This window comes from Aegilops tauschii, chromosome 1 (genome assembly GCF_002575655.3).
Source record: "Aegilops tauschii subsp. strangulata cultivar AL8/78 chromosome 1, Aet v6.0, whole genome shotgun sequence".
Lineage (NCBI taxonomy): Eukaryota > Viridiplantae > Streptophyta > Magnoliopsida > Poales > Poaceae > Aegilops > Aegilops tauschii.
This window is the reverse complement of record NC_053035.3, coordinates 73,248,068-73,270,960: the sequence shown is the minus strand read 5'-3', so window position 1 is coordinate 73,270,960 and position 22,893 is coordinate 73,248,068. Positions and strand designations below refer to the sequence as shown.

The window sequence follows — 22,893 nt, the reverse complement described above, 5'->3', positions numbered from 1 at the left end:
CGGAGGTATTCCTCCCCCAAATCTGCGGCCATGCCATATGCAAGCATCCGCATCCGCCATGCACTTCTGATGATCAGAGAATCCAATCTTTTCTACGACATCCTTCTTCACGATGAAGTAGTCATTAAAGGACCACACGCCATGGTAGAAACTATCAAAGATAATTTTTTCGCATCCGAAAGCGCCGGTGAAAATTGTTAGATGATAGGGTATCCGGGGCAAAGTAATCGTCCATCAACGTCAAATGGTCGTGTGCACTGTTGCGGTTGAGCACTCGATGACCCTTGACCGATCCTTTGATAACGAGAACGTGCTCCTCCGCACACTCCACGTCTGTACGGACTGCCTGCATCATCACTATTTCATTTGTGTAGTCATCCTTGTCGGATGAATCGTTGGAGGACTCAACATAGTGCCCGTATATGTACTCAATATCTGAACCCATTGCTTCAAAGAAGAAGGGACAAAAAAAATTTAGCACGGTCATTTCACTGAACACTTGCCGGGCATGGTGAGTACCGTAGGGGCGGATGATACCTGTGCGGAGACGAGGTGTGGACCGGCGGCGGAGGATAAACGACCTTGAGCCCGGGGTGTAGCGGTGGATGTGCCAAAGTCGTGGAGTCCCGAGAAGGGTGTGGCGGCAGCAAGAGAGAAAACGGTAGCAGAGAAAGATGGAAGGATGAAGCCACAAGTACACCCCTCCCTTTGTCATCTTTGACGTGATCAAGAACAATGCGAAGCTTTGGCCCATTGCGGGTGCTAAACATTTGGGGAAAATCATGCCAGAAGAGTAATGACATTGTAACAATGGGGAGAATGTAATACCACTCTAACTTCATCTTAATTAATGGATGAGCAAAGTTTATGCCTCTGTTTCCAAGAAAAAATGTTGAGGAGTTCAGAATTTGGAATGTACTAGTCCAGGTCTGACTGTCCTAGTCAAGAACCCAGATGGCAACTATCGTTGAAAGCTCCGACTACCAAAAGGTGCGAAGAGCTAGGATTGTATGGGGCAAGATTTTCTTCTTCTTCTTCTTCTGAAACACTAGAAATTTACCACTGCGCAGTAATAGTCTATGGTAATTTGCTAGTGTTACAAAACGATGAAGTACTACTAGTACAATAGCATACATGCGCCGATGGCACTAATTAATTAGCGCATGCTTAGTTGATCGGACTTGGGTGCAGAAAATAGAAGGCCAGCGCAAGCAAAGGTGTGGCTGAGGCTCGTATTCGATGTAATTCTTGCTTCAGGCATTTCTGAATCCAGAGACAGCAATATGTTACTGAAATTTTTCTCAATTCTGACAGCTGTGGGAGGTCCAGATATGGCTTATGAACCCTCCCACTTCAGAGCAAAAAGATCCGGTGTCACTAACCGACCTGCATGTGGGAAACGTCGTACCCGGTTCAGGGCGACGGCTGCGTGTTATAAAGGCAGGGGCGCGACTCCCTGATAGCGTACAAGTTGTTGGGATAGAAACTTGAGATACAAGGGATAAGCTACTTGAAGTACAAGGCATAAACTAGAGAGAGAATATTGTTACAGAGAATATCTATCTAGCCTATCTAGCCTATGCGGTTGGGCTGAACCGAACCACCTTGACACCATAGCAATGTTGTTTAACACCCTCCCTTAATCACAGCTTGGTCAAGTTGAGATTACGCTTGAACTCTTCAAAACTTTTTGTAGGCAATGCTTTTGTGAAGCCATCTGCAACCTGATCTCATGAATGCACAAAGTGAATATCCAATTGTCTCTTTGCAACTCTTTCTCTGACAAAATGGAAATCTATCTCGATGTGTTTTGTCCTGGCATGAAAAACTGGGTTAGCAGACAAATAACTAGCACCCAGATTGTCACACCATAAACATGGAGTTTTGGTGTGCTTCACACCCAGCTCTCTCAACATGGACTGAACCCAGATAATCTCAGCAGTGGCATTTGCTAATGCTTTATACTCAGCTTCAGTGCTAGATCGTGATACAGCAGCATGTTTCTTTGCACACCATGATATAAGATTTTGTCCAAAGAAAACTGCAAATCCACCAGTGGAGCGTCTGTCATCTATACATCCTGCCCAATTAGAGTCCGAAAAAGCACTGACAAGAGTTGATGAAGATTTGGTGAATATAAGACCAAGACTCATGGTATCTTTCACATATCTCACTATGTGCTTGGCAGCAGTCCAATGAACAGCAATAGGTGCATGAAGGAATTGGCATACTTTGTTGACTGCAAAGGATATATCTGGCCTTGTTAAGGTGAGGTACTGGAGTGCTCCTACTAGACTTCTATATCTAGTACTATCCTCTTGACCCAAGAGATCTCCCTCTTCAAGTGACAATTTTTCTGTGCTAGATGAAGGAGTTGGAGAGGCTTTACATCCTTGTAAGCCAACTCTCCTTACCAAATCAGCAGCATACTTTTCTTGAGAGAGATGAAGGCCATCTTCAGTTTTCTTTACCTCAATCCCTAGGAAAAAAATGTAAGTCTCCCAGATCTTTAAGAGCAAACTCAGCACTTAGGTCCTTCAACAATCCTGTCACTGCTTCATTAGATGAACTTGTGACAATAATATTATCAACATAGATAAGAACAAAAATAGATGTTTTGGACTTATTGTAGATGAATAGAGATGTATCAGATATTGAAGGAACAAAACCAAGTGCTTGTAGTTTCTGACTGAGACGAGAGTACCATGCCTTGGGAGCCTGCTTCAGTCCATATAGAGCTTTGTCAAGCTTACACACATGAAAGGGTTTATCCTTGTCCTCAAAACCAGGAGGCTGTTTCATGTATACTTCCTCTTCCAGAACACCATGAAGGAACGCGTTCTGCACATCTAGTTATCTGAGACTCCATTCCCTGGAAACAGCAATAGACAATACAAGGCGAATAGTAGCAGCTTTAACCACTGGACTAAAGGTGTCTTCATAGTCTATGCCATACCGCTGTTTGAAGCCTTTTGCAACAAGTCTGGCTTTGTAGCGATCTATGGTTCCATCGGACTTTCTTTTGATCCTATAAACCCACTTACAATCAATCAAATTTTTACATTGCCGTGGAGACATAAGATGCCACGTCTTATTTTTCTGAAGTGCCATGTACTCCTTTTCCATGGCCTTTTTCCAGCGTGTATCCCCGAGGGCTTCATCAAGCGTACTGGGTTCACCCGTGGTACACTCTAAACCGAACTTGGTTATTTGTTTGTAATTGACAGGTTGGATTACTCCCTTCTGTAGCCGTGTACGAGGTTGGTCAGACGAGGCAACATCGTTGGCGAGCGCAGAAGATCCGGCCTCTGGACCGGACAATCCCGAGGTAGATCCCCCTGGTGCTTCCGACGCACCAGCCGCGCCATTCTGTGGTGACGGGCGATGCTGGAGCCGTGACAGAAGGCGTAGAAGATCCAAGCCGCGCGGAGGACACGGGCCTGCCCGGATCCGCCTCGGATCACACGCCTGTCGTGGGCTGGGGCGAATCTGCGCCGGATCGTGCGCCCAGCTGCTGGCGGCGTATGTAGCGGCGGGGTCCGTCCGCGGGCCAGCGGGCCGGGGGCTCCTGCCGCGTGGCCTCCAAAGATTGGCGCGGGCCGGACGCCGCTTCTGGCCCAGTTGAGGCGAGCCGCGTGGCCTCCGCTGGGTCGCTGTCGCCGCGCCTGGCGGGCGACACGGGATCTGGCGCGCTGGCGCCCTGCTGCGACACGGATCCCGGGGCAGATTTGCTGCCACGCTGCTGGAGCTCCGATCCCGAGGAGGATCTGTTCCCCGCTGTGTGACACATAAAATGTGAACTGTTTGGGGTGATTTCTTCACCGTTTTCTGTGATTCCTTCGCCATTTTCTGCACCATTGCCATCTGCATCATCACAAAGCTCAAGTGCACGGTTATGAGAATTAGTCATCATATGATCATTACAGTTATTTCCCCCTTGATCGAGACCGGTGAGACTAGATGGTAAGAGAAGAATTTCTTGACGAAGTAGGGCACCGGCATTGGGATGAAGGGTGGCAAAGGGAAACTTAGTTTCATCAAAAATGACATCTCGTGAGATATAGACGCGTCCGGTTGAAACATCAAGACACTTGACGCCTTTGTGTTGGGAACTATAACCAATGAACACACATTGTTTGGATCTAAAACTGAGTTTTCAATCATTGTAAGGGCGAAGATTGGGCCAACAGGCGCATCCAAACACACGGAGAGAAGTGTAGTCTGGTTTGGTGTGGAGAAGCCTTTCAGTGGGAGTTTCATTGTTGATAACACGACTAGGTAGCATATTAATGATATGGACGCCTGTGAGAAAGGCCTCGTCCCAAAATTTTAAGGGCATGGAGGCGCCAGCAAGAAGGGCAAAGCCAACTTCGACAATGTGTCTGTGTTTGCGTTCAGCAGACCCATTCTGTTGATGGGCATGTGGACACAACACATGGTGAGAGATCCCAAGTTTTTGAAAAAAGGAATTTAGCTTCTCGTATTCGCCACCCAATTAGATTGGAGGGCTATGATTTTGGTGTCGAATTTCCTTTCAACTAAAGCTTGGAAATTGAGAAAAACTTGGCATACATCGGATCTTTTCTTAAGAAGATAGATCCAGGTAAATTTACTATAGTCGTCAATGAAACTCACGTAGTATGTATGTCTACCAACAGAGGAGGGAGCGGGTCCCCACACATCAGAAAAAATAAGTTGTAAAGGCTTGGTAGAAATACTTGTAGAAATAGGATAAGGCAACTGATGACTTTTAGCTCTCTGGCAGGAATCACAAATTGTTTCAACATCACGCTCTCCAACATATGGGAGCTTATTTTTCCTAAGCAAACGCTCAACTAAAGAAAAAGATGCATGTCCTAATCGATCGTGCCACCGTGTAGATGAGACTTTGGTGGCACTAAAAACTTGTTTATTGAATCTTCGAATCTCCAGAATCAATGGGTAAAGCCCGCGAACACATCTACCTCGATATAGCACCCTCCTCGTGGCCTGATCCTTGATCAAAAAGAAGAAGGGGTGAAATTCAAGAAAGACATGATTATCAATGGCAATGCGATGAACAGAAAGAAGGCTCTTGGAAGCACTAGGAACATGCAAAAAAATTCTAAGGTGAATTTTTCTATGAGGGGTTTTAGTAACAGAATGACCAATGTGACCAATCTTCATACCTTCTCCACTAGTAGTGTGGATATGATCTTGGCCGCGATACTTCTCGCGCATGGTCACCTTTTCCAGCTCACCGGTGATGTAGTTCGTGGCTCCGCTGTCGACGTACCAGTTCGTGTCAACACCATATGAGGCTTCTGCTGCCCCGGCCAATTTTTCATCTTGGGACGATGCATCATCATCATCCTCAAACCGGTACCAGCAATCTTTGGCTGAGTGTCCCAGCTTGCCACAGATTTGGCACCGAACGGCGTCCGGGCGCGATCTGTTGCTGTTGGAGGAGCAGGTGCGCCGGCCCCTATTGTTGTTGGAGGAGGGCCGGCCGCCGCCGCGCATGTTGCTGCCGTTCTGGCCGCTGCTGTTGCCCCCGCCAGAGCTCTTGCCCTTGTGGCGAGGAGGTCCACGGTAGCGAGAGCCGCCACCGTCGCGGCCGCGGGTGGCGATGTTTGCCGAAGACTTCAAGCCGCCTCCGGTCCCTGCCCCTTGGAACAAAGCCACCCTTTTGATCAAAGTTACTCATCTAAGCAAACAATTCATCAAGGGTGACCGGGATGGTGCGGGCGTCAAGGGCAGAGACCAGCGGCTGGTAGTCCATGTCGAGGCCGTTGAGGATGTAGGAGATCAACTCGTCATCCTTCAGTGGCCGCTCCGCCGCTGCAAGCTCGTCGGCGAGGGAGCGCATGTGCGCAAAGTACATGGCCACCGATTGCGTCCCCTTCTGCGCGTTCGTGAGAGCGGCGCGGATGTTGTTGATGCGGGACATCGAGGTTGACGAGAACATCCTCGCCAGCGCCATCCATAGCTCATGCGCGTGGGTGATCGCGGTCACCTGTACGAGTACTTATTTGGACAGATTATTCAGAAGATAACCCAGTACCTGCTGGTCTTCCCTGATCCAAAGTTGATGTAGAGGATTCGGGGTGGTCTCCTCCTTGCCATCCTTGTCCTTAGAGACGACGACCTTGGCTGGTTCCGCCATGCTCCCGTCCACGTACCCGAAGAAGCCAGCACCGTGGAGTTGTGGCGTGATCTGGGTACGCCATAGGATGTAGTTGGTGCGTGTGAGACGCTCGATGACTTGGCCAGAGAGGGTAGGGTTGGAGGGGCTGGAGGAAGCATTGGTAGGAGGTTTCGGTGGAGGAGAAAAACCTAGATGTGATGGAAGAGTTAGGCTCTGATACCATGCGGGAAACGTCGTACCCAGTTCAGGGCGACGGCTGCGTGTTATAAAGGCAGGGGCGCGACTCCCTGATAGCGTACAAGTTGTTGGGATAGAAACTTAAGATACAAGGGATAAGCTACTTGGAGTACAAGGCATAAACTAGAGAGAGAATATTGTTACAGAGAATATCTATCTAGCCTATCTAGCCTATGCGGTTGGGCTGAACCGGACCACCTTAACACCATAGCAATGTTGTTTAACACTGCAGACACCAGAGCAGATGAATCGCTAAAAGGTATCAAAATATGCGAGTCTGTAGGAGTGTAATATTTTTGATATTTTTGTTGTCCAACTAAAACTAAGTAATACTCCCTCTGTTCCTAAATATAACTCTTTTTAGAGATTCCATTACAAACTATATACGGATGTATGTACACATATTTTAGAGTGTAGATTCATTCATTTTGCTCCGTATGTAGTCCATAGTGAAATCTCTTATATTTAGAAACGGAGGGTGTACAAGATACAAAATTTGCCACAGAACACATCTCCTTATCAATATAACCATTCTCTTCTGGGAGATGTTTGGTAATATCTGCGCACCATATTATATCTGCCAGGCTACAGCAACTTGGGCAACACAGCAATTATCAGGCGAATGTTTCTGCAGTGTCCAGCAATACTGTGACAACACACATGATCAAGAAATTGAGGTACAAGTAATAATCTAACAAAGTAGTAAGAACTAAGACATCACTACAGATTAAAGAATTCAGTCCGTGATCATGCTGCCACGTTAGTCATCTATCCTTCCCAGATCTATTTGTTGTGAAAATGTGCCTGCATATATCAAAAGGAAATAAAATTATAGGGATAATTGATTTTATGCCCCTAGTTGGGTCACACTCGGCAGGTTTACCCCTAGTTTCCGAAAACACTTGTTCCTGCCCAAACCACTTTGTTCCTCTTATGCTTTTGCCCTTTGACCGTTTGACCATCACTTTGAAAACTTCATTAAAAATTCATACTAACTCAGAAAAACTCAAATAAGATATTAAAATGTTCAGAAAAGCATCACCTATATGTGCATGCCATTCGCGCTCATGAAAAAAGTGTTGGCCAGTCCCCATCTCGGTTTTAGCTCATATGATCTTAGCATGAACAATAAGATCTAAAAAAATTCCAAAAATTCTAAAAAAAATTGGTGGCAAACTTTGACCAATGTTTTGAGTGCTTGCCAAGTTTCATAAGGGAATGACATTCATGGAAGTCGTGGCAAAAAAACAAAAATCAATGCACCAAAATTTCATTTTTTTACCACGACTTCCACAAATGACATTCCCTTATGAAACTTGGCAAGCACTCAAAACATTGGTCAAAGTTTTCCACCAAGAAAATTTAGAATTTTTTGATTTTTTTAGATTTTACTGTTCGTGCTAAGATCATATGAGCTAAAACTGAGATGGGGACTGGCCAACACTTTTTTCATGAATGCAAATGGCATGCACATATAGGTGATGCTTTTCTGAACATTTTGATATCTTATTTGAATTTTTCTGAGTTAGTATGAATTTTTTATGAAGTTTTCAAAGTGATGGTCAAACGGTTAAAGGGCAAAAACATAAGTGGAGCAAAGTGGTTTGGGCAGGAACAAGTGTTTTTGGAAACTAGGGGTAAACCTGCCGAGTGGGACACAACTAAGGGCACCAAATTAATTATCCCAAAATTATAACCTACTCCCTCCGATCCATATTAATTGTCGCGGCTTTAGTACATAAAGCAGCGACAATTAATATGGATCAGAGGGAGTAGTTCTTCTTCAATGATATTTGGAAAACTAATGAAAGTTACCTAATTTTCTTTAGTTGGCTGGTTAGATCGTTGATCTCCATGAATGACAGCTTTAGTGACGATATAGTTCCGGGTACCTCTTGTCCTGCTAATTTCAACAATTTACGAGCTGCGATTTCCATCTGCTGCAGAGCCTATTCACAATGAACAAGAACAAGATGTATTGGCGAAAGAGTATTTTTGACTTCATGAGGAATATATAGCATTTATTCAGACGATTTACTCACTCTCCATGCTGGAAATGAGATGATAACTAGTGATAGACCTGAGCTGATCACCTGAAATTAGGAGGTAAGTTGAACTCTATCGATTAGCAGTGTGTGCAAGGATTAGAATGAACTTTGACCATGACAAACAATAGATGCAGAATGGCCTAGGATTACAACACTACTACAGCATACAACTGAGCGATGCATGAGAAAACTGCCACAACTATAACTCAGTATGACCAAATATTTAGCAACCATTTTAACTGAATGGACAATTCTACTACAGGCTAGCATCCATACAGGACGAACTGAAACTAGCTTCATATTTCACCAAGCCATTTCAGCACATAAGCACAAATGCAGGGTGGCGACATTATTTTCTTTCGACGATAATCTTTGTGTATTGACAAGCATCTGTACAACCTTAATTCCTTATGGAGTGAGGGAAAGGGTTGGACGGTGGAATTTGAAAGTGGCAAAGATCAAAAGAACAATAAATGACATAGTGGAACCAAAAAACGAACAACGAGGCGAAATGCACAGCAACCTGAGGGTGTTAATTGTCAACTTCAGTAGAAACTTATCTGTACAACCAATAGTCAATAGATGCCATGCAGTTTCCCACATAGCCACACTGATAAGGAACTTCTAAAATTTTCCAAGTTTATTGTAAGATACCAGTTTAGACTCATCAACTCACAAAGGGTTGCAAGTTCTACCCTTGTAGCACATGCTAACATGCTTAAGCATCGTAGGAAAGTACTACCGTCCCGTAATAGTGTCAAAAAACGTCTTACATTATGGGACGGAGTATCTAACAGGCTCTCAGCTAATCCATGACTCCAAACCTTGTGCTATCCTATCCATCAAGATCCCAAAATACTAAGCTCCTTAACATTTCAGATAAAGTCCATCTGTCCAGGAATTTGATGTATTCCTTGCAACATGGAGACTTGTGCTCAACTTGGTATGAGAATAATATAGCCAATGTGGAAAACTGCAGAATTTTCTCAGGTGTTAACCATTGTGTGGTCTATCGAGCAATCAAGAGCCGATAGCTCAATGCGAATGAAATGTTGAAGTGTGTTGACACTTGACAGATCTGCTGGTAACTTGTTAAGACAGAAGGGACAAACTCCCCAAACAACAGAGGCATACCAGGGCGAGCACGAAGAGGAGGAAAGCGAGCCCCGTCGCGGCGTCCCTCCGGACGGTTCTGGCGGTAGGGGGCGGCGGCGGAGGTACCGAGTGCGCCGCTACGAGGCGCGGCCGGGTCTGGTGGCGCGTGTTGCCGCCACCGGCTGGGACGCGGGAGGAGGTCGGAGCGCATGTGGCCCTGACGGAGACGCGGCAGCGCGGGTGCCCCGACGGCGGCGGGAGCTGCACCGCCGGCGAAGAGATGAACAGCCAGGAGTGGGGTGCTGTGTGGGCGCCGCACGACATTGGAAGGCAACGGGCTGAGAGGGAGAGCTGAGCAAGAGCATCTACAATGACGGTAGCTTGATCTGAACATATCTACACGACTAACCTGAAATATGCTTGGCTAAGATGTACAGAGAAACACACGCTTTAAGACAAAATGCCTAAAGAATCACAAAAAAAAAGACCAAAGGAAGAAGAAACGACAATCCTCGCGAGTCGCGACAACTATAATTGTCATGAAGAACAGTCGATTTGCCAAATCTGACGTTCAATTTGTAGAAAAATCCAGAAGAAATACTCCAGAAAGAAGCATATATTGAATTGATTGTTACATCGTCGTATGTTTACAAATACAATAAACCTTTTTACAACAGAACTTTTACGGTACCCTGGTGGCCGGGGCAGGAGTACCACTCGAATCTAGCCCTTTATTTAAAAGGGCAGTTTAGTCATTTTCATTTGACCTAATCTAATCCCCGATCTATCTCAAAAAAAAAAACCAATCTGATCATAAATCTCGGCTCCCGGAAGCGAAACTTCTAGGGTATCGCTCGTGATCACCTCTTGATTCTTTGGCGCCGCCATGGCCACAGGGGTCGGTGCCACTTGCACGTGTGCTTGTATCTGGTCTGCATCTCCCTAATCCCAAACCTATCGTGGCCACCCCGCAGCCGCCTAATCCCTTCGTGCACGCCATAGTTGGATCACAATCAAGTGATATACCCTTCGTTCCTGCCATTGCTGGATATCAATCATGCGATATACCAGCAGCCTGCCACTACTAGATAATGGTTTGCAGTCCGTAGACAAAATTGATGAGAGGATATTAACATGTACATGGGAATTAAAACAGAAATTCCCAATCTTCCTGAGCATGCCGGCAGCGAAGAACACAGGAAAACAGTGAACTCGTTTGCGCTACTCATCCGTTCTCTAGTCAATGTGTTCAGAAATTGTCTTCGCGATCCACTTAAATTAACTTCAGTTAGAGTGAGGTGAGTGCGTCTATACGTGGAAGCAATTCAACTCCCGCAGATGCCACGCGATAGAGGCCCAGCCATGCGACCCCATGTCGTTGTGTCCATCACCGTTTAGCACATCCCTATTCTGGTGACGGCGGTAAGGCTGACGCCAATCTTCTGCCCAGCCCGGTAGCCGTCGCTCAAGCAAGCACGCCGACGGGCGACGGCCAACCACGGTCGGCACCGAGTCCAGTGCGCGTAGAACAGGCTGATCGCCGGCGTCTCTCCCACTTCGTAAAGAGTCCAGGAATAACCAACAGTGACTGACTGAGTCTAGATGATGTGCATCAGCCGTAACGCACTGAGATTTAATATGGATAAAAGGTCAGACATAACTGCCTAAATGAATACGTTTTTACCCCTAAGCTCAAGGTACTCCCAAGTGTTTTCTCGTAGTACTCTGTAGTAGTTAGGTTGGAGTACCAGATAAGATCATCCATTGGATTAGGCGAAATGGAGGGCTTCTATCAATTTCAGGGTACAGTAAAAGAACTCTTTTACAAACCATGTGTTGCCTATTTACTCTCGGTTCTCACCGTGCAAGCACTCCATTCTTCATTACATAGCACCAGCCATAATGGATACAAATGTACTTTCTTTCTTCAGAGTTGAAGCATCCAGTTATTATTTGTTTATAAGAAAGAAATAAAAAGTTCTCTCTTTTGTTTCAGCTTTTTACCTATCAATGGTTTACAGCAGGGCTCCTATGATCGAAGATACCCAAACTATTCTAGGATACGTACGTGGAGACCTTCGGAAACTTCATAGTGCTCTCGACTCCTCAAGCTGATTCTGCGAACCCGATTCTGTCCTTGCCGAAGTCGAACACGGTGTGGTAAGCGCCCATGAAGACATCCCCGAGGATCCTGCAAGGGTCCATGGCAAATTTTGCACTGAGAGAGGAGAAAAAAAGAGACAAAATGTAGGTGGCGTAAGGTGTTATGCTGCATACCAGAGAGGACCACGTGGGGGCGGTATGTCGAATGCCATGAACCCACTGATGCAGACGGTTTGCCCTGATTGCTCCAGTTTCACAACGTACTGCAACACAGGTTTCACATAGTGTAAGGATGCATGGAGATGTGCAGCGATGAATATAGATAGGTACTGAACTTCAGAAGTTTGAAACCTTTTTTCTCGAACATGCACCTAAATGTGTGTCGTTTTGTATTAGAAGGAAACATCAAGATATGAAGCAGAGTAGAATAGAGAAGAACAAACAATGAAGTCAATGGAATTTGCTTTCCAACAAAATTCAATCACATGCCATGTACTAATCGCCTCATCCTAAATCTTGATCTAAGAGATTCTCTTTTATGAACTTGATCGATAGGTTTTAAAGTTTGATTCAACCTATTTGTCTGTACATATATCTATCTCACTCTGAATGTACTCCCTCCGTTCGGAATTACTTGTCTCGGAAATGGATGTATCTAGAACTAAAATACGTCTAGATACATCCATTCCCGCGACAAGTAATTCCGGACGGAGGGAGTATAAGATTCCTAGAAAATGTCTATACTTCAAAATAACCTTCAAAAGTACGGTATGCACTGCACAAATGTTTCACTCATAACTTGTTCACAGTATGCTAAGAAAATAATTTAGATGGTGAAGTCGATTGGTTGTTTACAAAGGACATCATATGGTAAAAATAATACTAATGGTATTGAAGTTAGGAAGTGCGCTGTAAGCGAAAAAGCACCTGCTCTGGTGTTAGCACGAAAGTCTTATTTGCGATGGTGAAAGCAAGATTCGGCATCTTTGACATCTCATGGCAGCTGACTGTTGACTCTCCATTGGGGCTCGGTAGACGCTCACACAGCTGGGAGTAAAAGGCAAAAATCTTGTCACCACTTACCCTTTTTCACGAATTATTACATAGCATCAGAGAATGGAAAATGGCAAAGGAGATCACAAAGGAAGTAACCTGGTTAGCATATTGCAATATCAGCTCCTTTGTTTTGTTTTCACGGAGCTGGTTCTCTATCCACACAACAGCCATCTCACAGGCTGTGCACATAACATCCGAGCCAACATTTTCTTTACCGACAACGGATTCAATCCCGTTGCTGCAGAAATTTATCCCATCGTGAGAAGGAGTTTAATAGTAGTACTGAGAGGGCAGGTTTATTCATGGACATTACAATGTTCTGTCATAAGGAACTAACCTGACAGAGTGAGTACCATCAAACAAACACAGACCAATCTGACTGCATACTTTCTGTGGCTGTGTCTGCACGAACATAGAGCATTTCCATATCAGTTACAGTTCAGGGTTAATTCATAGAAGAACCGTCTCATGAGAAACTCTTCCATGGATGGAAAATTTGAACAAGAGACAGAATATAGAGAAAATGTCAAACCTGTGCTATTAACAATTCGAGGATGATCTCTCCGTACTGGCTCACCACCTCTTTACATTCCATGCTGATAATTCCCTCAGCTCCAATTGCATGGTTCACCTGAGCAACTATAGCCTGCAAACATCACAACATAGGTCACCATTTAGTCATGCCATATTGGCATAAGCCATAATCTAGTTCAGTACTTCTAGGCCTTCACCATATTTGAAAGATACCAGACACTATCTAGTATTCAGCTTCATTCAAAAGTAATTAATCTAGTGATCAGTAACTCCCGCTTAGCAACGAAATCTCTGGTCCAGTGGCCATGCTCATACAAATACAGAATAAATACGGAAAATATTTGGATAATTAATTTCAAGATATCGATGCATACTGTTGGGCCAGCCAGAAGGGAAGTCCCAGAATCCACAATAGCAGCACAGCCTTTGGCACAGAAGCCAGTAGAGTGGCCATCAATCAAGAGATCACCCATGTTAAACTGCCAGTAACCTTTGCGGCTCACGGGGACATAGGTGTGGTTTCCCTTATAGTGATCTGGGTCCATGCCACCAAAGACAAGCTCACCACCAGAAAGTGCATCAGAATCCCGGTTAAGCCAAAATGAGAATACGTCGTCAGCGAGCAACTTCTGCTCTTGCATGCTCAGCCTGTTGTCGCACAAAAGAGAATGCACGTGTTAACTTGATAAACTGGCAAATGTGGCTGATGTGATTGTGGTCTAGATAACTTGATGACGTACCATACTGGAGGGGCTTTCCCAACGGAGATGTCAGGGTAGCCAAGGCCAAGGATGCCATCAAACTTCCCGACGATAAAACTAACACTTGTTTCACGTGTTGTCTCGATGAATTTCTGAGATGAGAAAATAAATTGCAGTATTAGAGTTATGATAGGTGAAGGTTAACATGAGGAATTATTATACTCAACTTCTAAGTTATTACCTGATTTTTCACAACAAGATCCCCAACCAACACATTATCATTGCTGAAAAATCCAGAGATTGCACCAGAGCCATATGTAATTTTGCAAGTCTCACCTGAATAATTTGAATAGACAACACATATGACATTCAGCAATAATCTCATGAATAGCGCAAACATGAGATCCCGTCTTCAGAAAGGTAGACCATACCATCTGCTTTGTAAGTGCTTGACTTGCTCGACTTGTATTTGGCGTGGAGGTAGCATGCTATCTGCAGTCCATTTGCATTCATATCAAGGAAAAAACAAACATAATGTACAAGACTGCCACAGGTTAAAGCACACATGAATTTGGTAAATTTACGACGCGAACACTGACCGAGAAATAGCATTTCGATGAGGGAACCCAGAGGTTGGAGCTCCCGGTGTCGAATATCACCGTGAAATTCTGCGGCGGCGTGCCGAGGCCGATGACCCCACAGTACTGGGTGTTGAGGTAGTCGACAAGAGGCACGATGTCGCTGTCTAAATCGCTGCTCTTCAGTCGGAGGGCGCCGTGCTGCCTCGCTGCCTTTGCCGCGGCCAGAGATTCATAGGTCAAGCTCCTCTTGTTCAGGTTGATCCTAAGCAGTCCATCAAGCGAGGAAGCATGGTGCGGCACGGCGCATGAAAGAGCCCACAGACAAGTGGTCACCAATAAGAGGAGCCTCTGCCCCATGGTATCAGAAAGAAACTCAAAAGAACCTGGTGAAAAAAATTTCAGCCGCAGTTAGCCAATTCATCCTCGTTCATGTGTGGTTGAAGCCAACTTGGAAGTCAAACAGTGATATGTTGACATGTGCCGTTATTTCAGGACATAGAACCCAAACTCTCAAATAAACAGCAAATTTTACAACTTTGGTAAGGCTCCTAATTTCCCCTAAAACAAGGAATTGACAAACTAGTGTAGTATGTACGCCATCAGGTTTATTGCAGATTCAGTACAGTTTCTTTAGTGCAGTAGAAACCACAGCAGTTATAAATATCATCAGGATTTGCACCAACCAAACAGACATATACAGGCCAATCACACAACACACCCATCCATCCAAGAACAACAGCAAGCACTAGCATATATAAGGACCAAGCTTGGACTCCGAAGAACTCAGAAGGGATTGAACCTAACAGCCCAATCGATGTGCGGTGACGGCCAGCAAGAGATAGATTTTATACCAGTACTGAGAGCACCAGTAACTAAATAGAGCAGATGCTTCGCTTAATCAGTGAAAAATCCCTTACCTCGCCTGCGTCGCGGCGTCGGCTAGCCTCCTCCACTCCCACCTCTCCCAAGAGATAGCAGACGGGGGTGTTGCGAGTGAGACGGCGGCGGAGTCAAGGAGGAGGAGGAGGGGGAAAGGGAGAAGCAAGAAAGAAAGGAAGAGACGCACCCGCACCCGCCAATCACACGAGGGAGAGTGCGCGCGGCATATTCCTTCCTCTCCGGAGGCAGCTGAGTTCATAAAAGCGTGCGCAGTATGGAGCTACGTGTCACTCGGCCGTGGGGCCGGACGGGGTGCGGGACCCACATGTCGGTGGCTGGATTGGTGAACGGGTGAGACGAATGGATGGGACGGAGACGTCGGGGCCGGAGAGGAGAGGAGAGGAGAATTGAAGGCGCGCGACTCACGAGAGCAACGTGTTGCCGGTGGCGTGCTCCACGCCCCCGCGATATTTTTAGAATTTTATTTTTGTACTCCTATACAACCCCCGATTTTTTTGAGAGTTTTTTTTAGACAATCCATGAAGCTTTTTATTCAACCGTCACAATGTTTATAGGGACGGACTGAAGTTCACCAGGGTTGCCCAACCAAACATGGCGGCCAGTCCCCAGTTTTAAAACATGCTTCGCTAGATTGTGAGCCTCGACATTCGAGCTCCTAAATTCATGCATAAAATTGCATAACTGAAAACTACGAGAGTATTCAACGATCTTATGTATAATAGCCCCATATAGCTAGGGCTACTCTTTTGCTTGATATCCTCCACAACGCCTTTGCAGTCAGTTGCAACGTGTATCGCCTGCAGATGGAGATCTTCTGATAGTGTCATTGCTTCCCCGAACTGCCAACGCCTCAAGAGTAGCTGGATCAGATATACCCTGGAACACGATAGTCGACGCTCCAAGATACAGCCCCTCCTTATTCCTGCAAATTGCAGCGATCGCACCAAATTTCGATCTCCTCATAGTGGCCGCATCAACATTCACTTTCATCATGCCTGAGGGAGGTTTAATCCAGCATGTTGGCCGCACCTGCACTGACTGCGCAACTGTTCTCTCCGGTTTCTTGACAATTTGGATGTCACTCAGAAAGGAATTGACAAAACAATGAGTGGAGTAGGGGCTCTGAAATATATCTTCATAAATTGCCTTTATTCTTGCTTCCCAAATAGCCCATAAAGTGGTCGTCATACGGACAAAAAGATCGCTTGGCAAGGCTCTCTTCATGGCAAAGAGCCAGTCCTTAACGCTATCGGTGTCGAACCGACTCATCTGAGCCAAGATCGCCTCATCCGCAAGTGCCCAAACACTGCAAGCCATCGAGCAGTTCAATAAGGCATGTCTCCACGAGTCCCTCGCGCCACATAAAACACATGTCGATGACGTTGACATATTTCTATGCTCCAGGACGTCGGCTGTCGGAATTGAGCTCCGAGCTAGTCGCCAGAGAAAAAGCTTGATTTTTGCAGGTACATCGGTCTTCCATAGCTCAGTCCATTCTTTTTTTGCATTGTCCGCCGCCGAAGAACTATCTCGTTCCTCGATCCAGTTCTCCCTCGGCTCTCTGCTCCAGGCCCAAAAATCCTCTACGTTCCTTGTACATAAAGGGATAGCTAGCACTGCTTCTGCGTCAATGGGCAAGAAAACTGATCGGGCAAGCTGGTCATTCCAGCTTGCTGTCACCGTGTACACCAACTCTGAGACCAACTATGGAGGGTCCGTAATAATCGGTGCAATGGGCCTCATCATCCCCGGTCGAGGTAACCAGTCCCGTGTCCATATATGTGTAGTTTGCCCATTACCAATCCTCCTGATAAGGCCTAGCCTAAGCATATCTCTTCCATCGAGGATTGCTCGCCAAATTTGTGATGGTCTATTACCAAGCTCCGCCTCCATTAAAGATGAGTGAGGAAAATAAGCTGCCTTAAGAATCCGTGAGCTAAGTGAATCAAGATCACAAAGTACCATCCAAGCTTGTCTTGCCAATAATGCAAGGTTAAAAACCTCCATGTCCCGGAAACCAAGGCCTCCAAGATGTTTTGGCCGTGTCATAATGTCCCAAGCTACCCAAGCTGGTTTACGTTTCCCCGCCTTACTTCCCCACCAGAATTGCCGAATGATGGAGGAGATATTCTCACATAGGCCTCTGGGTAATCTAAAACAAGCCATCGAGTAGACTGACAGGGCCTGTGCAACTGCTTTAATTAGAATCTCTTTTCCTCCTACTGATAAGAGCTTCTCCATCCATCCCTTCACCTTTTCCCACACTCTATCTCTGAGATATCTGAACATGCTCATCTTGGACTGCCCCACATCCATTGGCATGCCCAGATAGCGCTCATTCAATGATTCATTTTGGATGTGTAGAATTGCTTTGATAATGTCTCTCAACTGTTGCGGGCAACCTTTGCTGAAAAATATGGACGATTTATCATAGCTGATACGTTGCCCCGATGAATTACAGTACAACTCCAGAAGGTTTGAAGCCTCAACTACCCCCCTCTGTACTCGCCTTGAATAACAACAGTCTGTCATCCGCAAAGAGGAGGTGGTTAACAGCCGGAGCTGTGTTTGCCACCTTAATCCCCTCAAGCACAGACGACTGTGAACTGGTTTTTAGTAGGCACGAAAGGCCCTCTACTGTCAAGAAAAGATAGGGGGAGATCGGATCTCCCTGTCTGATGCCTCGTGAAGGTTTAAAAGATTCAAGTTTCTCTCCGTTGAACATAACTGAAAATGATACCGAGCTGATCATGCTCATAATTATATTTACCCATTGTTGTGCAAAGCCCAATTTGATCATGATAGCCCAAAGGTAGGACCACTCCAGACGATCATATGCCTTCATCATATCCAGCTTCAGCGCACAATGACTATTTCTCTTTGCTTTACTTCTCTTCATAAAATGCAAGCACTCATAAGCGTAAATGATGTTGTCGGTGATCATCCGACCTGGGACGAACGCAGATTGCTCTTCTGAAATTATGTCCGGCAGGATAACTTTCAACCTGTTTGCAACAACTTTGGACGCAATTTTGTATAACACATTACATAAGCTAATTGGACGAAATTGTGTGAGGAGCGTTGGATTCATCACCTTGGGAATGAGAACGAGCACCGTGTCATTTACACACTCTGCACTCTCCTCCTCCTTAATAATCCGCAGTACTGCCATGGTCACCTCATCTCCACAGATTTCCCAATGTCTCTGGTAGAAGTGTGCTAGGAAACCATCTGGCCCTGGTGCCTTGGTCGGTCCCATCTGAAAAAGCGTCGTCTTGACCTCCTCTTTTGTATACGGTGCCATCAGCATGTCATTCATATTCTGCGTCACTTTCGTGGGTACATGTTGCAGGACCTGTTCCATGTTTGTCACCCCCTCGGAGGTATACAGGGTCTTGTAAAATTCTGTTACCATTTCCCTTAGTTCAGCCGGGTCCTCACTCCCGAATTAAAGTGCGGTGGTATTTCGTGGGCCACGTGGGCACGATGTCCTGGGCTCTCTGTTTGCGTTGCTGTATCTCCGTGGACTCCCGCATTTTGCGAGCTACTACATCTTCTTTACGATGATTTGAGTCCATTTACAGTAACTGATTAGCCTATTTGCTGCGCCAGCAGCCCGTGGTCCTCCTTCCGGGCCAAGCCCATGTTACATTCTCTCTCTATTTTTTTCAGAAAATGAAAAATATGTTCTCTGAAACTGGTTATGTTATTCAGAGTTAAGGGGGAAGTGGTGTATCTACCATGCATATATCCACCGTTCCTGGTTATTTTGAGATCCGTGTTACCATTTTGGTTGTTGCAAAATTTTATCTTGTTTTAAAATGTTTCGCTTTTTTCTCTTGTTTCAATGTGTATCATCATGTTTCTTTGTGTACCAACAAAAGGTAATACACTCATTTAAAAAAAATAGAAAAAGGTAATACACTTGTTTTGGAACGGGTTTGCTGGTAGACAACGATACATAATGGAACATTAAGATGCACTTTCGAACGAGAGGGAGAACTCAATGCTAAGCTTTGAAACAAGATAAATTCTAGAAAATGTTAATAGAAGTAGCACAAATCTTAAAGTAACCATGGACAGTGGATTCATGTATTAATTTTCTCAAGGTAAGGGTTGCTCCGGAAAATAAAAATGGAACAAAACAAACACTTGAATTGGTGCATAATGCCATACTGTTCATCCAAATGCACTTGCTTTGATCCATGAGTATACTTTTGCACTCGGCACACATATAATATAATCCCAACTACACCAGACATGCATGTCTTTGTGCACTGGCAAGCGGATCAGACATAATACACATCATACGACTGAATCATCATACGAATTGTCTCAAATCTTCTTGGACCTAGCTAGGTGTACTAGACTAGTAGTAGAAGAGAAAGCTTCTTGGAGTAGTTAGTACTACCGTTGTGGAGTCGTCGACATGCAGGACGCGGCTAGCTAGGCATTAGTTTCAGGGATCTGCTCCGTCGTCACCGGCCGCAGCTCCACGCCGTTGTCACCGTCGACCGCGAGCCGCTCATACTCTCCGATGTAGTCGAGGTGGACCTTGTCGACCACCTCGTGGTGGTGGTTCTTGCACACCATGTAGATCACCACCGCCCACAGAGCCATGAACACCGTCACTCCCGCGGCCAGCTGGAACCCGAGGCCGAGGCCCAGCGCGTCGTCCAGCACCAACCGCGCGAAGGCCAGCTGCAGGGCCACGAAGCAGCCGTCGAGCGTGACGAAGACGGCCGCCGCGGGCCAAAATTTGCCGCCGAGGAGCGCGTGGCTCTTGCGCATAGCGGCAAAAACAACGGCGTCCTCGAGCATTGGCACGACGCAGGCAAGGTGGAAAACCGGGGCGACGTAGGCCGCTCCGGCGAGGCAAGCGGCTGCGCCCAGCAGCTGCAGCCATAGGCCGACCTCGTAATGGAGCAGGAGCAAAGCGACGACAGAGAAGACCAATATGATATAAGAAAGTGCGAGTGCGAAGAAGAACGTAGGGATGAGCCGCGTGAGGGGGACACGAGGGAGGTGTCGCTGGAGTCTCCGAGAAGCGCGGAAGTCGCCCTGGGTACAGTAGAGGGAGGCGATGAGGAACCTGCAGTGAGGAACACGTAGACGCCGGTGCAGACGAACGAGAAGAAGACGAGGACGATTATCGAGACGCCCTCGAAGAGTAAGCCGACGAGGAAACCGACGAGGCCGTGGAGGGAGTCGAGGCCGTGGTAACAGGCGACGTGCGCGAGCAAAAGCGTAGAGAGAATCGCGGCTTCAACGCCGGCCGCCACATACGGGAGGATGGAGCGGAAGACCACCCGGTAGATCTCGCGACAGATGCCCGCTATCCCGAGGCCTCCGAGATCCTGTTGCTCCGGTTCCCACTCCATTGATCTTGCACAGTGGTGGTCGGTGTCTGGTGGTGGTCGTGGAGAAAGAACTCGACTCCTGGAGAGAAGAGACCAGCACAAGCGCGGACTGTGAGACAGAGCAAGAAGGTGGGAATGGACTAGGGAGTAGTGGTACTCGCAACTTGCTGACCGGTCTCTCTGTTGAGTCTGCGGTCGTGATGATAGATTTGTATCTCGTTTAGTTTGGTTTCGCAGCAACACCTAGCCTAAAGATTGTCTCGGCTACCTCCAGCTGCCTAATTCCCCTTGCCCATAGTTGGATGAATTAGTTAGAGCAGTTAATTATGTGTGCTAATTAGCTAGACAGTTAATAGGTTCGTTTCATTGGACATGATGATCACAGTAATTATGAAGAGTATCATATTTCGGACGGGAAGGATCACAGTAATTATGAAGAGTATCATTTTTCGGACGGGAAGGATCACATTAATTATCAAGAGTATGAGTATTCCGACGGAAGGACCATGTTAATTATAAAAAATATTATCGAGCGTTTGATAGTAAAATCACTTTAATTATGGAGAGTATTATTTTTTAAAGAAAATGCTCATGCTAAGTATAAAAAGTATAGTCAAGTGTTGAATAGAAGGATCACGTTAATTACAGAGAGTATCATTCTTTGGACGTGAGTATCACATTAATTTTGGAAAGTATTATTGAGGCTTGAACGAGATAATCACGTTAATCATGAAAAGTTTCACCCAATCCATAATGCAAAACAATTTGGAAACCAAGCACAGAATCCATTTGGAAATGAAGACATTAATGCAATTAATTAGCCAGACAATAAATTACATGTGTAATTAATTTAGTCTATTTTAGTAGGATTTTTTGCACCAAATCAATTATGAAATCCAACATTAATGCAATTAATTAGGCAGACACACAATTAAGGCTGCAGATAATTAATAGTACAAAGTTTTTTCAACCGTATCTTTACTATAAAACCCTTGATCCCACTTATGAAAAAAACCAATCCGCTTCAACCTTCCACACGCACAAGAAAACCACCTCCCCTGCCTCACTCAAAAAGAAAAATAAAATAGAAAAAGATTTGAAAACCAAGGACCGAATCGATTTGCAAATCAAACCATTAATGCAATTATTTTGCTGATAACTAATTAGACATGCAATTAATTAAATTCCATTTAAGTAGGGATTTTTTTTGCCACAAATCAATTATAAAATCAAGACATTAATGTAATTAATTGAATAAATAATTAGCCAGGTACTTAATTATGGATGCAAGTAACTACTACCTCCGTCCTGCTTATTGGTCTCCATTGTATCCTATGCCAAATTTTGACCATAAATCTAATTAACAAAATGTTCATGCATGTCACAAAAAATTATATCATTGAAAATTATGTTCAAATACAAATCCAACGATATAATTTTTGTTGACATGCACTAAAATTTTATCAGTTAAATCTTTGATCAAAATTTAGCACAAATTACAAAGGGGACCAATAAACCAGGATAGAGGTGGTAATAGTAAGAATTTTTTTCAACCATGTCTCTACTGTTAAAGGGGAGTTGGGGACTATACGTGGTACATCCAACTCCCTCCCCTTGATCACGCTTCATAAAAACCATCTACCCCCACCTCCTCATATGCACAAGAAAACCCAGCTCCCTTGCCTTGCGCAAACAAAAAAGAGAAAAATAAACAGAAAAAAAATATCATCCTCCCCCCCCCCCCCCGGCGCACAACGATGATTCGCTGTCTGCCGAACTGACATCCTCTGAAACAACGACACGCTTCAGGGTTGTTCCGATCACCGTCGTGCGTCATCCGAGGAAGTGCCCGCAGATGTACTTCACCACCGACACATGTCTACAACACATGGATGTGCTATTTGTGGCGCGGATGACAATTGGCACCACTCTCTCCTTGACTGTCACATGGCTAGATGCATCCGGGCGTTGTCAAACATGGAGATGGTACAACATATGTGCACGCAAAGACATGATAGCACGAAGGAATAGCTATTCTCGCTGAGTGAGACGCTACTACAAGAGGAGTTTGTGACATTGATTGTAACGATATGAACCATCTGGATGGCGCGACGCAAACTTATCCATGAGGGCATCTATCATTCGCCTCAC

The 22,893-nt window shown here is 45.4% G+C and overlaps 3 protein-coding genes and 1 non-coding gene across 4 annotated transcripts; all 4 read right to left on the bottom strand.

Annotated features, from left to right (window-relative positions):
* Window positions 1-5,670: 5,670 nt before the first annotated feature.
* LOC120973005 (small nucleolar RNA Z247) lies at window positions 5,671-5,809 on the bottom strand. The gene has a single exon (XR_005767134.1). It is a non-coding gene; the product is annotated as a small nucleolar RNA Z247 (small nucleolar RNA).
* A 1,050-nt stretch (window positions 5,810-6,859) lies between these two features.
* On the bottom strand, window positions 6,860-9,912 carry LOC109748916 (uncharacterized). Its single transcript, XM_040398767.3, has 3 exons — window positions 9,547-9,912; window positions 8,180-8,313; window positions 6,860-7,168 (listed from the first exon to the last, which is right to left on the bottom strand). Exons 1-3 carry the CDS (start codon window positions 9,829-9,831, stop codon window positions 7,129-7,131), a joined length of 459 nt encoding a protein of 152 aa, XP_040254701.1. The 5' UTR covers window positions 9,832-9,912; the 3' UTR covers window positions 6,860-7,128.
* A 1,364-nt stretch (window positions 9,913-11,276) lies between these two features.
* LOC109748912 (aspartic proteinase) lies at window positions 11,277-15,618 on the bottom strand. Its single transcript, XM_020307925.4, has 12 exons — window positions 15,400-15,618; window positions 14,501-14,865; window positions 14,333-14,393; window positions 14,143-14,237; window positions 13,941-14,053; window positions 13,575-13,848; window positions 13,199-13,312; window positions 13,004-13,068; window positions 12,763-12,904; window positions 12,538-12,657; window positions 11,785-11,873; window positions 11,277-11,698 (listed from the first exon to the last, which is right to left on the bottom strand). Exons 2-12 carry the CDS (start codon window positions 14,837-14,839, stop codon window positions 11,614-11,616), a joined length of 1,497 nt encoding a protein of 498 aa, XP_020163514.1. The 5' UTR covers window positions 14,840-14,865; window positions 15,400-15,618; the 3' UTR covers window positions 11,277-11,613.
* A 4,210-nt stretch (window positions 15,619-19,828) lies between these two features.
* LOC109748913 (uncharacterized) lies at window positions 19,829-20,763 on the bottom strand. Its single transcript, XM_020307926.1, has 2 exons — window positions 20,452-20,763; window positions 19,829-20,278 (listed from the first exon to the last, which is right to left on the bottom strand). The coding sequence occupies exons 1-2, from the start codon at window positions 20,761-20,763 to the stop codon at window positions 19,829-19,831; spliced, it is 762 nt and encodes a 253-aa protein (XP_020163515.1).
* Window positions 20,764-22,893: the final 2,130 nt, after the last annotated feature.

Bases quoted from the DNA above. Each gene is read 5' to 3' on its own strand.
- LOC109748916 (XM_040398767.3), bottom strand. From the start codon at position 9,831: ATGTCGTGCGGCGCCCACACAGCACCCCACTCCTGGCTGTTCATCTCT. The intron at 8,314-9,546 runs GTATGCCTCTGT...CATTGTGAATAG, and splicing joins TCCTCTTCGTGCTCGCCCTG to GCTCTGCAGCAGATGGAAAT. The intron at 7,169-8,179 runs GTAACTTTCATT...TGATATATGCAG, and splicing joins AGCCAACTAAAGAAAATTAG to GCACATTTTCACAACAAATA.
- LOC109748912 (XM_020307925.4), bottom strand. From the start codon at position 14,839: ATGGGGCAGAGGCTCCTCTTATTGGTGACCACTTGTCTGTGGGCTCTT. The intron at 13,849-13,940 runs GTACGTCATCAA...GTGCGACAACAG, and splicing joins GGGAAAGCCCCTCCAGTATG to GCTGAGCATGCAAGAGCAGA. The intron at 13,313-13,574 runs GTATGCATCGAT...TGATGTTTGCAG, and splicing joins CCCTTCTGGCTGGCCCAACA to GCTATAGTTGCTCAGGTGAA.
- LOC109748913 (XM_020307926.1), bottom strand. From the start codon at position 20,763: ATGGAGTGGGAACCGGAGCAACAGGATCTCGGAGGCCTCGGGATAGCG. The intron at 20,279-20,451 runs GTACCCAGGGCG...CTATGGCTGCAG, and splicing joins CCTCATCGCCTCCCTCTACT to CTGCTGGGCGCAGCCGCTTG.